General features: G+C 45.6%; 1 protein-coding gene across 1 annotated transcript in view; it reads left to right on the top strand.

Moving 5' to 3' along the window:
* Positions 1-471: 471 nt before the first annotated feature.
* Positions 472-17,130, top strand: part of KIAA1549L (KIAA1549 like) — a 289,601-nt gene continuing 272,942 nt past the window's right edge. Inside the window, 1 exon segment of the mRNA XM_033410192.2 lies at positions 472-1,258. Coding sequence (XP_033266083.1) covers positions 1,018-1,258 — 241 coding nt within the window. The 5' untranslated portion in view covers positions 472-1,017.

Genomic DNA, 17,130 nt, shown 5'->3' with positions numbered 1-17,130 from the left:
ATATTTATAATGCGTTTTAACCCAGAGTGTTATTGCAACTAGGCCACAGGCGCTTCGGTTCCTCAGGGGTAAAACGGGCATTCGGGTGTCCGAGGGCCCCTCAGAGAAGTAGTGAACAAACAGCACAAAGCGCTTCCCCCATCCAAAGGGCTTTCCAAAACCCAGGCCAAAGCGCTTTCTGACCTCTTCAGCACGTTGACCATGACTCTTTACCCCGCTTTTCCGGGCCGGAGGACCTTTCCTGTCCATCTCCCCTCCTCTAGCCGACGGACTGGTGGGGAATGCGAGGAAGGGAAGCCCACCCCTCCACCGCCCTGTACGGATGTCCGCGGCGCGCGAACAGCCGCGAGGGGTCCCCCTCCCCAGCCCGGAGCCCGGCGGGGCGCGCGGGTACGGGGGGCGCGCGGCGGCTCCACGCGAGGATGCGCGCGCGCGCCTGCCTCGCCTCCCTCGCCTCCCTCGCCCGCTCGGGTGGCTACGTGCTTTCTTTGTCAATGAGGCGCCGCTCTCAGCTGCAGTAACACTCTCGGCCAGGGAGCCGAAGCCGGAGCTGGAACCCGAGCCCGAGCAAGCGAGCGAGGAGAGCGCGGCGGAGAGGCTGCAGCCGGCGGCGGGAGGGAGGGCCCTGAGCGCGCCCAGCGGCTACCTGCCCCCGCGGCTCGCAGCCTCGCCCCTTCAGTCTGCGGGAGCCCGCCCGGGGGTGGGGGCTCCGGGCGGCGCCCGTCCCACCCTTGCTGCCCCGGGCGCGCCGGCGCGCGGCGACGGGCACCGTGGGAACCCCGGCCCGCTCCCGCCGCGGCTCCATGCGGCCCCGGCCCCTGCGCGAGTGAAGCCGCGGCTCCGCGGAGCTCGCTCCTGGCGCGGCAGCACGAGCCAGCGAGTCGCGCCGCCCGGCGCCCCCGCCCTCCGGCGCCCGGGCCGTGGCCGGAGATGCCCGGTGAGGACCGGGGCGCCGAAGGCTGGGCTCCCCGGAGCGGTGCGGAGCGAGGCAGTGGCCTGGATGAGTGAAGCGTCCCCATGGCTCGGCAGGAGGCGAAACCCCAGGGCCCGAGGGAAGATGGGCCGGAGGTGCGGGTGCGCAGGGGCCGGATCCGGGCGTGCGGGCTCGGCCGGGCTGGCGGGGGAGCCGCGCGCTGCCCGGGCGTGAGGGGCCCCCGGGCTGCCGGGTCCCAGGATGCGCCGCCGCTGCCGCCGCCACTGCTGCTGCTGGGACTTCTGCTGCTGGCGGCCCTTCCGGAGCACTGCCTGGCGGACCCGGGTAAGCACTTGGCGGCTGCTTTGTGCCCGCGGAGGTTTCTGGAGGAGCGGGGCTGCCCGTCGGGGCCGGCACCTGACCGGGTGGCGGTGGATGGAGAGGTCTTTGCGGCACCGGCGCTAGGAGTTTCCCCTCCCTTTGCTGCTGCAACAGCAGGCGAACTGTCAGCCTTCCCGGGAAGGCACCGTTGGGCGGGGAAGTAAAAAGAGGTGCATTCGCATCTTCCTTCTGGACAAGTGGCAGGTCCTTCCTGGTGGTCCCCAAGGCACACTTCATTTAGATAAAGATATGCTGTGTTTAGGACACCTGAAAAGGGATGTGTTTTAGTAGGACACACAAAGTGGGGACGTCTACTATGTTTTGGGCTCCCTGACGGTTGTCCACTTTCTTTTAACTGCACGAGGTGGCCCAGAGAGTTTTAGGCAATTCCCATGTCGGCGTTTTCTTCACTGTCTTGACAGGAGACTCCTTTTTCTTTTGGGATAGAGGTACCTAAAATAATTGCTTGCGTCTTGCAAAGGGATCGAGTGTATAATCCACTGTTTGCAGGAGGTTAGTTAAAAATAACCACGCTTAGCTCTTTTGAATCCCAAGAATCCTCAGGAAATAGATTTCTTTAATTTCTTGGACGGTTTTTAAAAATCTGTTGTAACTATTTAGGGGGGATTATTCTGCTAATGTTCTTCAAAACTTCCTGTGCGGTCAGCAATTGCCTTTGAAATAAGAATGATTACTGTGGCACTTGTAAAGGTCAGGCTTTTATTTGTGAAATTCTGGGCTCTTGGTACATTTCAGTTATCAAGGAATATAGCCCTTGCTTCAGCCAGTATGCTTCTGTACTTCTGTGGTTTTTAGCAAGGGTTAAAGAGGACTGTTTTTTTCCCAGTGTGCCTCGCCCCCCAATTAGATTCAATCTCCTAATTATGAAGGAGTTCACACTGTTTTAGATAAGAGGGTTTCAGGTTAAAAACATTTCCTGTCTTCAACAGCTTAATTCAAAGCCCATTTTCCTTTGATTCACTCAAAAGGTTACTGACATGAGGTGTCTATGTGTGCAAGTTGCTCTCCAGGAATTGTCTATTGTGATCATAGTGGTGAGAAAGTTCAGTAATCTTTGGATGTGTGCCCGAGACCGGAGAAAACCTCCGAAGAACTTTAGCCCCCAGTTTTTATGCCTCTAGCAGTTTTCAGTGATGTGTATTTGATGGTTAAAAGGTAAGTTCTGAGTCAGACACATGTAATTACCTTAGTATTCACTGGATCAGAAACACACTTGGAGTTTTTATTTAAAATGCATCAGATCCTTAATAGTTTTGTAAACAATTTATGAGATACCAACTTATGGAAGGTCTTCATTTGAGTGCAGATACCAAAATCTGTTCAACCGTTTGTAATATGTGAAATTTAGATTTTAGGTATTTATCCTGTTCGGCCTGATATGTCAGATGATTTCCTCTGATCGGCTTTGATTTCTGATCTCTCTTCTGACCTTTGTACTTTGCCCCTTTGGAACCTCTGTGACTTTTCTTGGCTCTTCTTTCAGGCTGCCAGAGCCTGACTTAGGGGACTTCTGTTCTGTATCTTTTGTTTTTAGCCCTGATGTCCTTTTCCTTTATTCTCTTAGTGTGGGGATCCTGGGGATTGCTAGGAAAGATGCTTTGATTTAAATGATGGTAACAATCAGTAGTCCTCTGTCTTCTTCCTTCTCGTTGCGTCCTCTGTGCTTTTTGGGTGTCCTTTCTGCTGTCACTCTTGATGACCAGTTTCCCGTGGTCCAGCTCACCTGTGGATCCAGAGCCTACCGCCGGGCTCCACGGTTTCCTGTGTGTTTGCCTCTGATTCAACTTCACGACTTGTTGCTCTCTCAATGGAAGAGTTAAACGTTGGGCTCACTATCTTGCCTCCTGCCTGCTTTCTTTTGTTCTCTGATTTCTACCTGAGGCAGCTTTACTGCGGGTGAGTGCCTCCTGGACCTGATGCAGGGAGTCCCAAGGGGTTTGTGGAGGAAGCAGTGTCAGGAGGGAGGCAGGAGAACAGATGACATTTTCCTGAGACCTTTGACTTTCAACAGACTCCCTGGTTTTGAACTTTTTCTGAGGCACAGCTGCTGCTTGGTGCTGCCACTCGCTGTAGAGTGAGTCTGAGGCCGGGTTGCCTGCGAAGCCAAACGCTGATTCTAAGATCCCCCTGAACGTGCTGGCTTGCTACAGTCATGTCATGTGCGTGGTTGCCGCATCTTGTTTTCTAAGCAAGGCTAAGCAGACATTTGCCTTGGCTGACAAATAGGTAAAAATAGGTTGGTTTCTGGACAGTGCTCTAGGACCTTTGTGTCCTGGAGCCTCTGCAGTGTGTTCCCAGCCCACCTACAACCCACTCCACCCCAAATTCTTTTTATTTAATATTCCTGACGAATTGGAGTTCCTTCTCAAGGCTGCTGTCTTGAATGTCCTCTCTCGGACTTCCTCTCCTAACTTCCATCTCCAGGAAACCCTTGCTCCCTGACTTTTATTTTGCATGTGGGAGACTGGTGTGGAAAAGAAGGTTCTTTACAGAGGCAAGCTCTGACATCTCCCCATTCTGTTTTGCCCTCTGAGGCTCTGGGCAGATTGGTAAAGTTCAAATTTGACTACCCGATCTTCTTAACTACTGATCTTCCATTCAGTTCATGTCAGTAAACATTTCCTGTGTGTCTTTTAGGTGCAGGTGCAGTGCTCATTCCTTTATGTGACCTGGCCTCTCTGGACCTCAGTTCTCTTGTCTGTAAAATGGGGATAATAATAGCTCCAATCTGTTGTGAAGATTCAATAAGTTAATATATCCGAAGTGTTTAAAACAGTGCTTGGTACATAGTAAATGCTCAGTGAATGCTAGCTGTTCTTATAAAATTGACTGAACATTTACTCTGTCCAGGTGCTGTGCTGGGGCAGGGGATACAGACATGCATAAGCGTCAGGCAGTTTGTAGAAACCCCTCATGAATAGGGTGATACACGTCCTTGAACTCTGATACTGTGTGGTCAGAGCAAATAAAACGAAGGCACAGTTAATTCTGGAAGACCGGGAGCTTTGGAGGATGAGTAGGTGTTGGCAGGGTTGATGGTGGCATTTCAGGCAGAGGAGAAGTAAAGGTTCTTTACTTCTGTGGCCAAAAGCACAGGATGCTATAGCGAGGAGTACCCTGGACTCTCTCACTGCCCTTGGGCTTTCTCAAGCCCTCCTCACAGGCACTCCACCCCCCGGCCCTCCTCTGCTTCTCTCACCAACTTGTAAGTTCCTGATTTATCTTTGTTTCCCTCTTGCCTGTTACAATGCCCAGCACAGGGTAGGTACTCATTAAAGTTTCAGCCTTCTTTCACTCCTGTTTCCTTAGCTTGGATGATTCTGTTAGATGTTAGAATGATTATCTCATCTAAGTAACCCACAGCAAGTTGTTAATGACTGCTTTATTCAGGGTATGTATTTGCATTTTGAAAGAATCTCTAATTGAGCACAATATATGGGGGATAATTTTGACCTAGGATGTCATTTTTTACCCCTCTCCAACATTTTATACATCATCAGATTGGAGTCCCATTCGAAACAGGTGCAACAGTTCATTTGTTCATTCATTCATTCATCCATCCATCCCTCCATCCATCCATTCATTCAATGTATCTTGAGTACCTCAGCTTTTTGCGGTTACAATAATGAAAGAAAACAAGCTCCCATTCTCATGGCAGTTAGGAACTAGCCCAGTGCTTTCCAGACTTTACTGTGCGTGTGAATCACTTGAAGATCCTGTTGCAGATTCTGATTCAGTAGGTCTGGGATAAGGCCTGCGGTTCTGCATTTCTAACAAGCATCAGGGTGATGCTGACGCTGACCCCACTTTAAGTAGCAAATGAAAATAAACGAATAAATGTAGGTTGGATGGTGGTAAGAAAAATGAATCAGGGTAAGAGGATAGCAAGAGGCTGATGTCTATGTGCATGTGTACCCTCATGCATGTGCCTCGTTATCTAGAGTGATGGGGGATGTCCCCCATGTCGAGGTGACATTTCAGTAGATAATTAAAAGTGGATATCTGGGAAAAGGTATTCAGGCAGAGGGGAAAGCGACTGCAAAGGCCTTGAGGAGAGACTGTGTTTGGGATGGTTGGGGAACAGCAGGGAGGCCATGTGGAATTGAGTGAATAGGGGGAAGGTGGTAAGAAATGACATTGAAGTGGGAGCTGGGCCCAGATCATATAGGACTTTTTGACAAAGTGAAAACTTGGTATTTTACTTTGAATGAGATTAAGCAAGAGGTGATGTGATCTGACTTGAGTTTTAGAAAAATGCCCATGGCTATCATGGGGACAAAAGACTGTAAGGTTGGGACTTCCCTGGTGGCACAGTGATTAAGAATCTGCCTGCCAGATGGCCCTGGTCTGGGAAGAACCCACACGCCATGGAGCGACTAAGCCCATGCGCCACAACTACTGAGCCTGCGCCCTACAGCCCAAGAGCCACAACTACTGAGCCCATGTGCCACAACTACTGAAGCCCACACGCCTAGAGCCCGTGCTCCACAGCAAGAGAAGCCACCACAATGAGAAGCACTGCAACGAAGAGTAGCCTCCCATTGCCGCAACTAGAGAAAAGTCCGCGCGCAGCAATGAAGACCCAATGCAGCCAAAAATAAATAAAAATTAAAAAAAAGAGAGACTGTAAGGTCAAGGGTGGAAATGGGGAGACCAGGTAGGATGGCTTAGACAATGGGGAGAAGTGGTTAGATTTTGGACCTCTTTTGAAGATGGAGCTAATAGAATTTTCTCATGGATTAGAGGTGGGGTGGGAAAGAAAGAGAGGAACCAATATGGCTCCAAGGTTTTTGGCTCAAGCACCTGGAGGTTGAAGTTGCCATGGAGATGGGGAAGGTTGCAGGAAGCTCAGGATTTGGGTAGGAAATAAAGAGTTGGCTTTGGGTTTGTTAAGGTTGAAATGTTCGTTAAACATCCAAGTGGAGATGTCAGATGGCCAGTTGAGCAGAGTAGTCTGGAATCCCAGGCTGATACTGGGTCCAGAGATGTAAATTTGGGAGCCATCAGCACGCAACTAAGCAAGAAAGTATAGAGAAGGGGGAGATCTCAGCAATGAGACCTGGGATATTTCAGCATTTAGGGATTCAGGAGGCGGGGGACCAGCAAAAGAGACTGAAGAAGGCTAGATAGGGACTAGCAATGGATGTTGTATTTAGAGATGTGGAGATGTTTGGTGGCCCTAAGAGTGGAGAGGACAAAAGTCTTGCTGCAATGGGTTCAAGAAAGAAAGGAAGAAGAGAAATCGGAGACAGTAAAAAAGACAACTCTTTTAGTCTTTTTTATAAAGGAAAGCAGAGACATAGGGGAGGTAGGTCAAAAGAGGGTTCAGATGGGTTATAATTACATTATATTTGTACTTTCTCATTTTTTTTTTCAAAAGGATTTTATTTATTTATTTTTTGAATTTTATTTTATTTTTTTTTTATACAGCAGGTTTTTATTACTCATCCATTTTATCCACATCAGTGTATACATGTCAATCCCAATCTCCCAATTCATCACACCCCCACCCCCACCCCCACCCCCACCCCCCGCTGCTTTCCCCCCTTGGTGTCCATATGTTTGTTCTCTATGTCTCAATTTTTGCCCTGCAAACCGGTTCATCTGTACCATTTTTCTAGGTTCCACATACATGCATTAATATACGATATTTGTTTTTCTCTTTCTGACTTACTTCACTCTATATGACAGTCTCTAGATCCATCCACGTCTCTACAAATGACCCAATTTCATTCCTTTTTATGGCTAATATTCCATTGTATATATGTACCACATCTTGTTTATCCATTCGTCTGTCGATGGGCATTTAGGTTGCTTCCATGACCTGGCTATTGTAAATAGTGCTGCAATGAACATTGGGGTGCATGTGTCTTTTTGAATTATGGTTTTCTCAGGGTATATGCCCAGTAGTGGGATTGCTGGATCATATGGTAATTCTATTTTTAGTTTTTTAAGGAACTGCCATACTGTTCTCCACAGTGGCTGTATCAATTTACATTCCCACCAACAGTGCAAGAGGGTTCCCTTTTCTCCACACCCTCTCCAGCTTTTGTTGTTTGTAGATTTTCTGATGATGCCCATTCTAACTGGTGTGAGGTGATACCTCATTGTAGTTTTGATTTGCATTTCTCTAATAATTAGGGATGTTGAGCAGCTTTTCATGTGTTTCTTGGCCATCTGTGTGTCTTCTTTGGAGAAATGTCTATTTAGGTCTTCTGCCCATTTTTGGATTGGATTGTTTGTTTTTTTAATACTGAGCTGCATGAGCTGTTTATATATTTTGGAGATTAATCCTTTGTCCGTTGATTTGTTTGCAAATATTTTCTCCCATTCTGAGGGTTGTCTTTTCGTCTTGTTTATGGTTTCCTTTGCTGTGCAAAAGCTCTGAAGTTTCATTAGGTCCCATTTGTTTATTTTTGTTTTTATTTCCATTAGTCTAGGAGGTGGATACAAAAATAGCTTGCTGTGATTTATGTCATAGAGTGTTCTTCCTATGTTTTCTTCTAAGAGTTTTATAGTGTCTGGTCTTACATTTAGGTCTCTAATCCATTTTGAGTTTATTTTTGTGTATGGTGTTAGGGAGTGTTCTAATTCTTTTACATGTAGCTGTCCAGTTTTCCCAGCATCACTTATTGAAGAGACTGTCTTTTCTCCATTGTATATCCTTGCCTCCTTTGTCATAGATTAGCTGACCATAGGTGCATGGGTTTATCTCTGGGCTTTCTATCTTGTTCCATTGATCTATATTTATGTTTTTGTGCCATGTACTTTCTCATTTTTTAACATTAAAGATGTATAGCAAGAGTGTTTGATTGGGTGAGCTTTCTTTTTTTCCAGGTATAGATAATCCAATAAAATATATTTAGGCTTTTTACTCTCAATATTAATTATTAATGCTTCAAAGATACTTGCAAGATGTCCCAAACTTGCCTCCCTTTCCTTCCCATCCCACACACGAAGTAAAGAAGAAAATTTTGGGACTAATGAGTCTGTGCTTTTAATACAGACATCAAACAGAAATCAGATGTCCCCTCTCTGCCCCTCACCCTTCTCTAAAACCGAACATCACTGTGGAAACTGAGATACTGAAATTCTTCTGAGAGAATCTCTCAGAAGCCTACTTATCTCAAGTCTTGAATTACTAGAATATGATCTGAGAATATTCAAAATGAATGTGCATGTTTCCTTTTTCATTTTCATTAACCTTCAAGCCCTTATTGAAGGCTTTCTTGTGGTTTTCTTTCTTTCTTTTTTCTTTTTTTTTAAACAAACAACAACTCCACTCTTCTCCAGACAAAAATGAATAGTTGGAATGACCCTAAAACATTTTCGTTGCTTGACAACACATTACAGGGGATTTCTAAACACACAGAGGGACACATTATTCTAGGTCACGGGATGGCTGCCTTGGACGGTGGCTCCCTGTGGGGACTCCAGGACCAAAGGAGCAGCTGGCAATCCAGGTATTGGAAATGTCAGTTATTGCAGCCAATAGGATGGTGGCAAGTGAGTCACACTGATTTGATGGTATTTATCAAGCACCTGGCATATGCCAGGTCAAACTCTTTCCTAAATACTGGAGGTATAGTGGAGACGAAGCCAGGCCTGGCCCCTGCCCTCAAGCAGCCTGTAGCCCAGGACAAGAAATCCTCACTCAATGGCAGGTTGGTAAGGTACCTCTGGGTCAGGAGGGAGGATATGGCAAGACAGAAAGTACCTGCCTTGTCCAAAGAGGCTGTCTCTGCCCAGCTGCAGTGAGGCTCAGGGTGCCAAAGTTCTGACTTCTCAAGAAAAGCCAGATCTTTACTTCAAATCTTGTTTTCAAATGTCACCAGCGAATTCAGAGTTTTGAAATGTCATGCTGTACGTAAAGCACACCCATGAGCCACCACTCGTCTTTTTTTAAGTCAAGTTTAATTAAGGTGTAAATTACATACAGTAGAAGTCACCCTTTTTAGGCGTTCTGCATGACGGGTTTTGACAGAAGCATACACTCACGGTTCCACAACCACAATCCAGACATAGACCATTTCCGTACTTTCCAAAAATTCCCTCCTGCTCCTTTGCAGTCAGTCTTCTCCGCCAACAGCCCAGTACCTGACAAGCACCAATCGATTCTCTGCCCATATAATTTTGCCTTTAACTGAAGGTCATATAAATGGAATCATACAGTATGTAATGTTTTGTGTCTGGCTCCTTTCATTGAATGTAATGCTCCTGAGAATCATTGCATCTCTGGTCCTGTCCTTTTTATTGCCATGTAGTATTCCATTGCACCACAGTTGCTTATCCACTTGCCAGTTGATAGACATTTGGGTTGTTTCCAGTTTGGGGCATAAAAGGCTTTGTGTGGGCAGTTTTCATTCTCTTGGGTAAATACCTAGGAGTGTGATTTCTGGACCATATGTTAGGTATGTGTTTAACCTTATAAGAAACTGCCCAATCCTTTCCCGAAGTGGCTGTGTAATTTTGTATTCTTATGTATGTGAGTTCTAGTTGCTCCTCTGTATCCTCATGGGCACTTGGTCTTGTCAACTTTTTTTAAAATTTAAATTTCAGCTATTCCAATAATATTTTAGTGGTATCGCGTTATAATTTTAGTTTGCACTTCTCTAATTACTAATCATATTATCGTTGCATATCTTTACATCCTCTACGTGTCATTTATATTTCTACTTTGAAGTGCCTGTTGAAGTCTTTTGCCCATTTAAAAAGATGGATTGTTTGTTTCCTTATTGTTGAGTTTTGAGCTTTCTTTATATATTCTGGATACAAGTCCTTTATCAGATACGGTTTTTTGCAAATATTTTTTCCCAGTCTGTGTGGTTTTTCTTTTCATTTTAGCAACAGTATTTTCCAAAGAACAGACGTTTTAAATTTTGAGTAGTTCCAGTTTATGAACTTTTAAATTTTTTTTTTTTTTTTGGTATGCGGGCCTTCTCACTGTCGTGGCCTCTCCCGTTGCGGAGCACAGGCTCCGGACGCGCAGGCTTAGCGGCCATGGCTCACAGGCCCAGCCGCTCCGCGTCATGTGGGATCTTCCCAGACCGGGGCACGAACCCGTATCCCCTGCATCGGCAGGCGGACTCTCAACCACTGTGCCACCAGGGAAGCCCGAACTTTTAAATTTAAGGCTTGTGTTTTTTGTGTGCTGGGATAGAAATATTTGCCTATCCCAAGTTTACAAACATTCATGATTTCTTCTAGAGGTTTTATAGTTTTTGGTCTGTGGTCTGTTTCACGCTAATTTTTGTATGTGGTGCAGGGTAAGAGTTGAGGTTAATGTTTTTTTCATTTGGATGCTCTATTGTTCCAACACCATTTATTGAAAAGATTATCCTTGCTCCATTGAATTGCCTTGGTACCATATATTTGTGGGTTTATTTCTGGACTCTAGTCTAGTCCAGTGATCTGTACTTTTCTCCTTATGCCAGTGCAACAGTGTCTTGATTTCTCTAGCTCAGAGTTTGGCACTAGTGACATTTTGGGCTGGGTAATTCTTTGTTTTGGGGGACTGTCCTGCGCACTGTAGGATGTTTGCAGCATTCCTGGTCTCTGCCCAGTAGATGCCAATAGCTACCCCCCCAACCCCAGTGTGACAACCAAAATGTCTCCAGACATTGCTAAATGTCCCCTGCAGGATAAAATTTCCCCCCGTTGAGTTCCACTGCTCGAGCTTTATGGTGAGTCTTGAAATCAGGTAGTATGAATCCTCTCACTTTCTTTATTTTCAAAATCTTTTTGGATATTCTAGGGCTTATGCTTTTCCATATAGATCTTTGTATATTCTCATCCATCTCTGTAAAAAAAGAGAATTTTGATTGGGATTTCATTGAATTTAGGTCAATTGGAGAAGATTGATAGCTCAACCATATTGAATTTTTTGACCCAGGAACATATCTCTCTCCATTTATTTAGGTATTCTTTCTTTTCTTTCATCAATGTTTTATAGTTTTCAGCATATGAATTTTGTACGTATGCGTTTCATGTTTTTCAAAGCTTTGGTAAATAGTACTTTAAAAATTTCTTTGTTAGTATATAGAAATATGATTTAAAAAATATTAATCTTGTATCATGTGACCCTTCTAAACTCACTTTAGTTCTAGTAGCTTTTTTTTTTTTTTTTGCGGTATGCGGGCCTCTCACTGTTGTGGCCTCTCCCGTTGCGGAGCACAGGCTCCGGATGCGCAGGCTCAGCGGCCATGGCTCAGGGGCCCAGCCGCTCCGCGGCATGTGGGATCTTCCCAGACCGGGGCACGAACCCGTGTCCCCTGCATCGGCAGGCGGACTCTCAACCACTGCACCACCAGGAAAGCCCATCTAGTAGCTTTTTATAGACTCTTTGGGATTTTTCTAAATAGAAAATCATGTTATCTATGAATAGAGAGTTTTATTTCCTTATTTCAAATCTGTATGCCTTTTATTTCTTTGTCTTGCCTTGTTGCACTTGCTAGAACTTCACGTACATTGTTGAATAGGAACGTTGTTGAATAGGAATGGGGAGAGTGGACATCCTTGCCTTGATCTCCTAGTCTTGGAGGGAAAACATTCACTGTTAAGTATGGTGTTAGCTGTAGTTTTGTTTTTGTTTCTTTGTAGAGGCCGTTTGTCAGGTTGAGGAAGTTCAATACTATTCCTAGTTTGCTGTGAATTTTTATCATGAATGAGTATTGAATTTAGTTAAATGTAGAATTGGTAGAATTGGTCTTATTTCTCCCTTTAGACCTGTGGTCTTAAAAATGAGAAGATCCCTCAAGGGTTTCTTTAGTAAAATAAAAAGTGTCATGTACCTCTAGTACATTTCCTCATTTTCAGGGGTGCCAGTGGACACTTCCTAGACATTAGAACAGAGTTTGGTTTCAGGTCTAGAATGGCCTGGGTGAGGGGGAATTGTGTTGGATGAGTTCAGGAAATGGGTCTCCCGTAGCGGACTGTTTGCTGTTTTATCAAGTCACTTTTTGGGGCCTTAGTTTTCGCATCTGTGAACAAAAGCCTCAGGATCTTCCCTTCTTCCCTCATTACCCTGGGTATGTGTTTATGAGCCCTAAGCAGATGTTTTGGTGGGTTAGACCAATCCTTTTCTTACCTCTTCCTATATTAGTGGCAAGCCAGGTCACGGACTCTCATTCTGCAAAGGGAAGAATTTTCCCATGGTTTTCTGTCATGGTTTCAACCTGATGCTCAGACAAATGTTGGCTTTTTTTAAAAAATAAATAAATTTAATTATTTATTTATTTTTGGCTGTGTTGGGTCTTTGTTGTTGCGTGTGGCTTTCTCTAGTTGTGGCGAGCGAGTGCTACTCTTCGTTGTGGTGCGCGGGCTTCTCACAGTAGTGGCTTTTCTTGTTGCGGAGCATGGGCTCTAGGTGCGTGGGCTTCAGTAGTTGTGGCACGTGAGCTCAGTAGCTGTGGTGCATGGGCTTAGTTGCTCTGCCGCATGTGGGTTCTGACCAGACCAGGGCTCAAACCCATGTCCTCTGCATTGGCAGGTGGATTCTTAACCACTGCACCACCAGGGAAGCCCCAAATGTTGGCTTATCTTTAATCTTCATTGGCTTTTAAAAGTTGTAAAAGTAATATATACAGTACTTTATTAAATTCAAGTAATGCACAAGGTATGCAGCAAAATGAAAAAGGCCCTGTTGGCTCCATTGCTATTTCCTAGAGTTGTGTTGTCAAGCAAATATGGTAGGTCCTGGGCTTCCCTGGTGGCGCAGTGGTTGAGAGTCCGCCTGCCGATGCAGGGGACACGGGTTTGTGCCCCGGTCAGGGAAGATCCCACATGCCGTGTAGCGGCTGGGCCCGTGAGCCATGACCGCTGAGCCTACGTGTCCGGAGCCTGTGCTCCGCAACGGGAGAGGCCACAACAGTGGGAGGCCCGCGAACTGCAAAAAAAAAAAAAAAAAAAAAAAAATATGGTAGGTCCTTCCAGATCTTTTTTCATACAAATATTTATATACATAGCCTCACTTAATTTTTTTAAGATATAAAGGGTATAATATTTAATACCTTTCTCTTTTCATTTACCACTGTATTGTGGCCCTCTTTCCATGTGAAGTAAATTTTGTCATAAGAGAATTTGAACTTCTTCCTGAAACACAGAAAAGCCCTTATTATAAAAGATAACAATTTTAAAACCACAGATTGGATTCAAACCTACAGAGTTAAAATATCATCATTAGACCATTCTTCCTCTTTTCTCTACTCTTTGGCTTCCTTCCCTGGAAAATACTTCCACACATGTTTAAGGAAAATCATGGACCCTTTTAAACACCGAATAGAACGGGGATAAACACTGTGTATAAATCAATTAATGCAGATGTAAATCGGGCCAAGGAGCTGCCTCAAGCTTCAGCCCAAGGTCATGGCTGCACCTGCCATCTGTCCACTCAGGCGAGACTTTGCCTAATGCCTCCTAACCACAAGAGGGGAATTTGATTTAGATTTAGATTTATATATGTTAAACCTATTCTTAGCTTGAAAGAAAACCTCCTGACCTCAGAGACACAAAATGGCTTTGGTATTTATGCAGTGCCAGTAAATAGGAAGGTCTGGGTTATTTCTCACTTTACTCTTTCGATGTGAAATATGGAATTAAGTGCTAGAATGAAACCAGGACTCCTGGACCTACCCCTCTACTTCTGTCCCTGCTTGTGAATGCTGCTCCTCAGTCACTTGTCTCTTTATTTACCAAACGTCAAGAGGGAACCAAGGGAGCCTGAAGAAAAATGTGTCTGAGAAGAAAATGTGTTGCAGTTAATAGTGCAGCTTCTAAGTCCTTGTTGAAAAGAGCTGAACCAAAATATCTCTAAACCTACAGACATCATTATCAAATGTGAGTCTTTGTTTTGAAAAGAGCAGGAGGATCTGGATTATGAGCATTTTTGGAATATAATTGACCTGGATGGAAGCGTGTTACAAAATCACTGCCACAGAGCTGTCTTTGGTAGTTTCCTCTTATTTTATTAATACTGGAGGTGAACACACGAATCAACCTGGTGAATCCCAGGGAAATTAAACCTTTTTTGGAGTGGGATGGAGCATGGGTTCTTGTCTCTAGTCCAGCAATAGAAATGACATTCGAAACAAGTGTTTCCCCATTCTTATGGCTAACGTGATATATTTACTATTCGCTACGGGGATACTCATCCTCAGAGTTTGGTAGAGCACGTCACAGTTGTAGAAGTTTTCATTCTTGTTTCTTGTTTGAATCTCATATCACTCCTGAGAGAGGGTTGAGGAAGTAATTTGCTAAAGGTCACACAGTGGTCCAGGGATTTTTTCATTAGTCTGTGATTTAGGGGACAGATTACCTAGCTCCTCCACTAAAGCTAGCTCAAGTATGGGGCTCCAGGCCACAGGGAAATCTCATGTGACAGATTTGGAATAGGAATGAAATACAATGGGGTCACGTGGACAGTGTAACTCATTGATAGAAATAAGAGGTAACATTTTTGAGCATTTACTCCTTGTATCAGCTCATTTGATTTTCACAGCAACCCTGTGAGGTTGGTTCTGTTGTGACCCCTGGGTTTCAGGTGCGGGGAGTGAGGCAAAAAGCAATTTAACAGTAATGTATTCAGCGTTGCACAGGTTAAGTGACAGAGGTGGGCTTTGAACCCGGGCGGTTTGATTCCATGGCTCTCACTCCGCTTCGTTATATTGCCTTCCTTGACAGTGAGAGGCTGAGGTTACTGGCTTTGTGTCTCCTGGACCCGGAGGCCTCTCGTCTCTCTTTTCCTGCAGGCTGGGCCTGTCCATCTGCCTCTTTCTGCACACTGGCCTTCTCTGCTTACCTGTAGCTTCTGGGGTCCCCCATAACTAACCTTTGCAGGCGGCTTTGCTTGTCGTGGTGCTCCCTGCAGCCAGAGCTGACAAGCCTTTTGCATGTAAGCGCCCACCCTCCAGTCTCTGTCCCAGGTCTATATTTCCCAAGAGGGAAAATCAGGCTGCCATAGTGTGGTCAAAAAAGTAAGGAGTCTACCCCTCATCTGATCAGCAGAGGCCAGAGGTGAAAAGGCTGGTGGTTCAAAAATGCCCTCCTAGGGCTTCCCTGGTGGCGCAGTGGTTGAGAGTCCGCCTGCCGATGCAGGAGACACAGGTTCATGCCCCGGTCCAGGAAGATCCCGCGTGCCGTGGAGCGGCTGGGCCTGTGAGCCATGGCCGCTGAGCCTGCGCGTCAGGAGCCTGTGCTCCGCAACGGGAGAGGCCACAACAGTGAGAGGCCCGCCTACCGCAAAACAAACAAACAAAAAAGCCCTCCTAGGCTGAGCCCTCCTTCAGCCTTGGCAGTGGGCAGAGTGTAGTTTTAAATTAGGTGTATGGATAGGGCAAACTTCCCCAAATTCGTCTCTTCCCTCATGACAGTAAAAAGAGGCTCATGTGCTGGCTTTATGAAAAATGGCAATGACAAGTGGCCTGATTGATAGAGTTGACCAGTTTCCATGGTATAAATACTGTCACCGTGGCTGATTTCAAGCTACCAGTGTGACAGTGGATTTGGGAAGAGATGCTCATGGTTGGCTGAGCGCCGAGATGATCCTGTCCATCTACGGACTGGATGCAGGGCAGCTTACACAGTAAGTGCAGGATGTCTCCAAGGAGTTTGAAGTGTAGGCTTACCAACTAGGTGGGCTTCTAATTATGTAACAGGGAAGGAGATTTCAAGGAAGAGAGGGTGGAAGTTAGGTTTGGCTCAGGCAGCCTGAAATAACTTGTTGCCCTAAGTGTGCATCTACTAGGCACACGGGGCTGCTTTCTAAAAAATCGCAACTTCCTTTGCCTGCAGCGTCTCACTTGTGACATATAATGAACGCTTTCACTGATTTTAAGATGCCAGACCTCATTTTCTTGGAGGGGCATTGGTCTAGCACCGAAAGGTATAGTTTTTCCTTGCTTCTCTAAGTCAGCACTTCCACCTCGTTTGCTGGTGTCATTAATGGACTCCTTTCTTCCACCTTCCAAACCTAGAGATGCCGAGTCCACGTGGTGGCCTCTTAGACATCTTTCAGCTGTGTACACACTATTAGTTTCGATTGGAGGCTTTTATTTATGACCATAAGGTCATCTCTCAGGTCGTGTAATTATGCTAAAAGCCAAGACCGGCAGGTGACTGCAGTCTCTGAGAGCATGTCAGATGCCGTCACAGATCTCAAGGCCCGTCTGGGTGGCTCTTTCCCTAGCACATCTGGAGAGGGGGTTGGGAATCTTGGCTTTGGTGCACTACGTACAATTCCCCCATCTTTCGCACGATGCGGCTCCGTTGTTAACCCTGGCCCGCTCCCATAAAGGGTGGTGGTGACCACTGGCAGATGAGGAAGGGGGTGTGGACAGCGTAGATCTCTCCTCAGACATGGAGTTCCAAGTGTCCTACTGATTGATGGAAGGTCAGCGTCTTTACCTATAAAAATAGCACAGTTAATTTATTCTTTTAATTTCCCCAGGGATGTAGCAAGGGAGAAATTTTACAAGATTCTTCTTTTATGTCTCATTGGAGTTTTGCCCTAGTTTGTGGATATGTTGACTTCTGAATAAGAGGACTAACATTTACGAAACAGCTACTACTTGTTAGTTGGTGGATCAAGAGTTTTGTATAATTTAATCTCACAGTGACACTGTTCTTGTCCATTTTGCTTGGAGGAAGCTAAGATTGAGAGAACATTTATGAACCTGACTTGCCTAAGGGCACTGTTGCTTGGAAGTGGTGGGGATGGGATTTGAAACCAGATTAGACTACAAGGTAAATATATTTTCAGCTATACTCTGCTGGCTGTCCCCCCGTCCTGCCCCATTTTATTAAATTTTCAAGCATACAGA

The sequence above is a fragment of the Orcinus orca genome, chromosome 8 (genome assembly GCF_937001465.1).
Source record: "Orcinus orca chromosome 8, mOrcOrc1.1, whole genome shotgun sequence".
NCBI lineage: Eukaryota > Metazoa > Chordata > Mammalia > Artiodactyla > Delphinidae > Orcinus > Orcinus orca.
The sequence above is the reverse complement of the archived record's forward strand: the minus strand, read 5'-3'. Positions and strand labels throughout refer to the sequence as shown.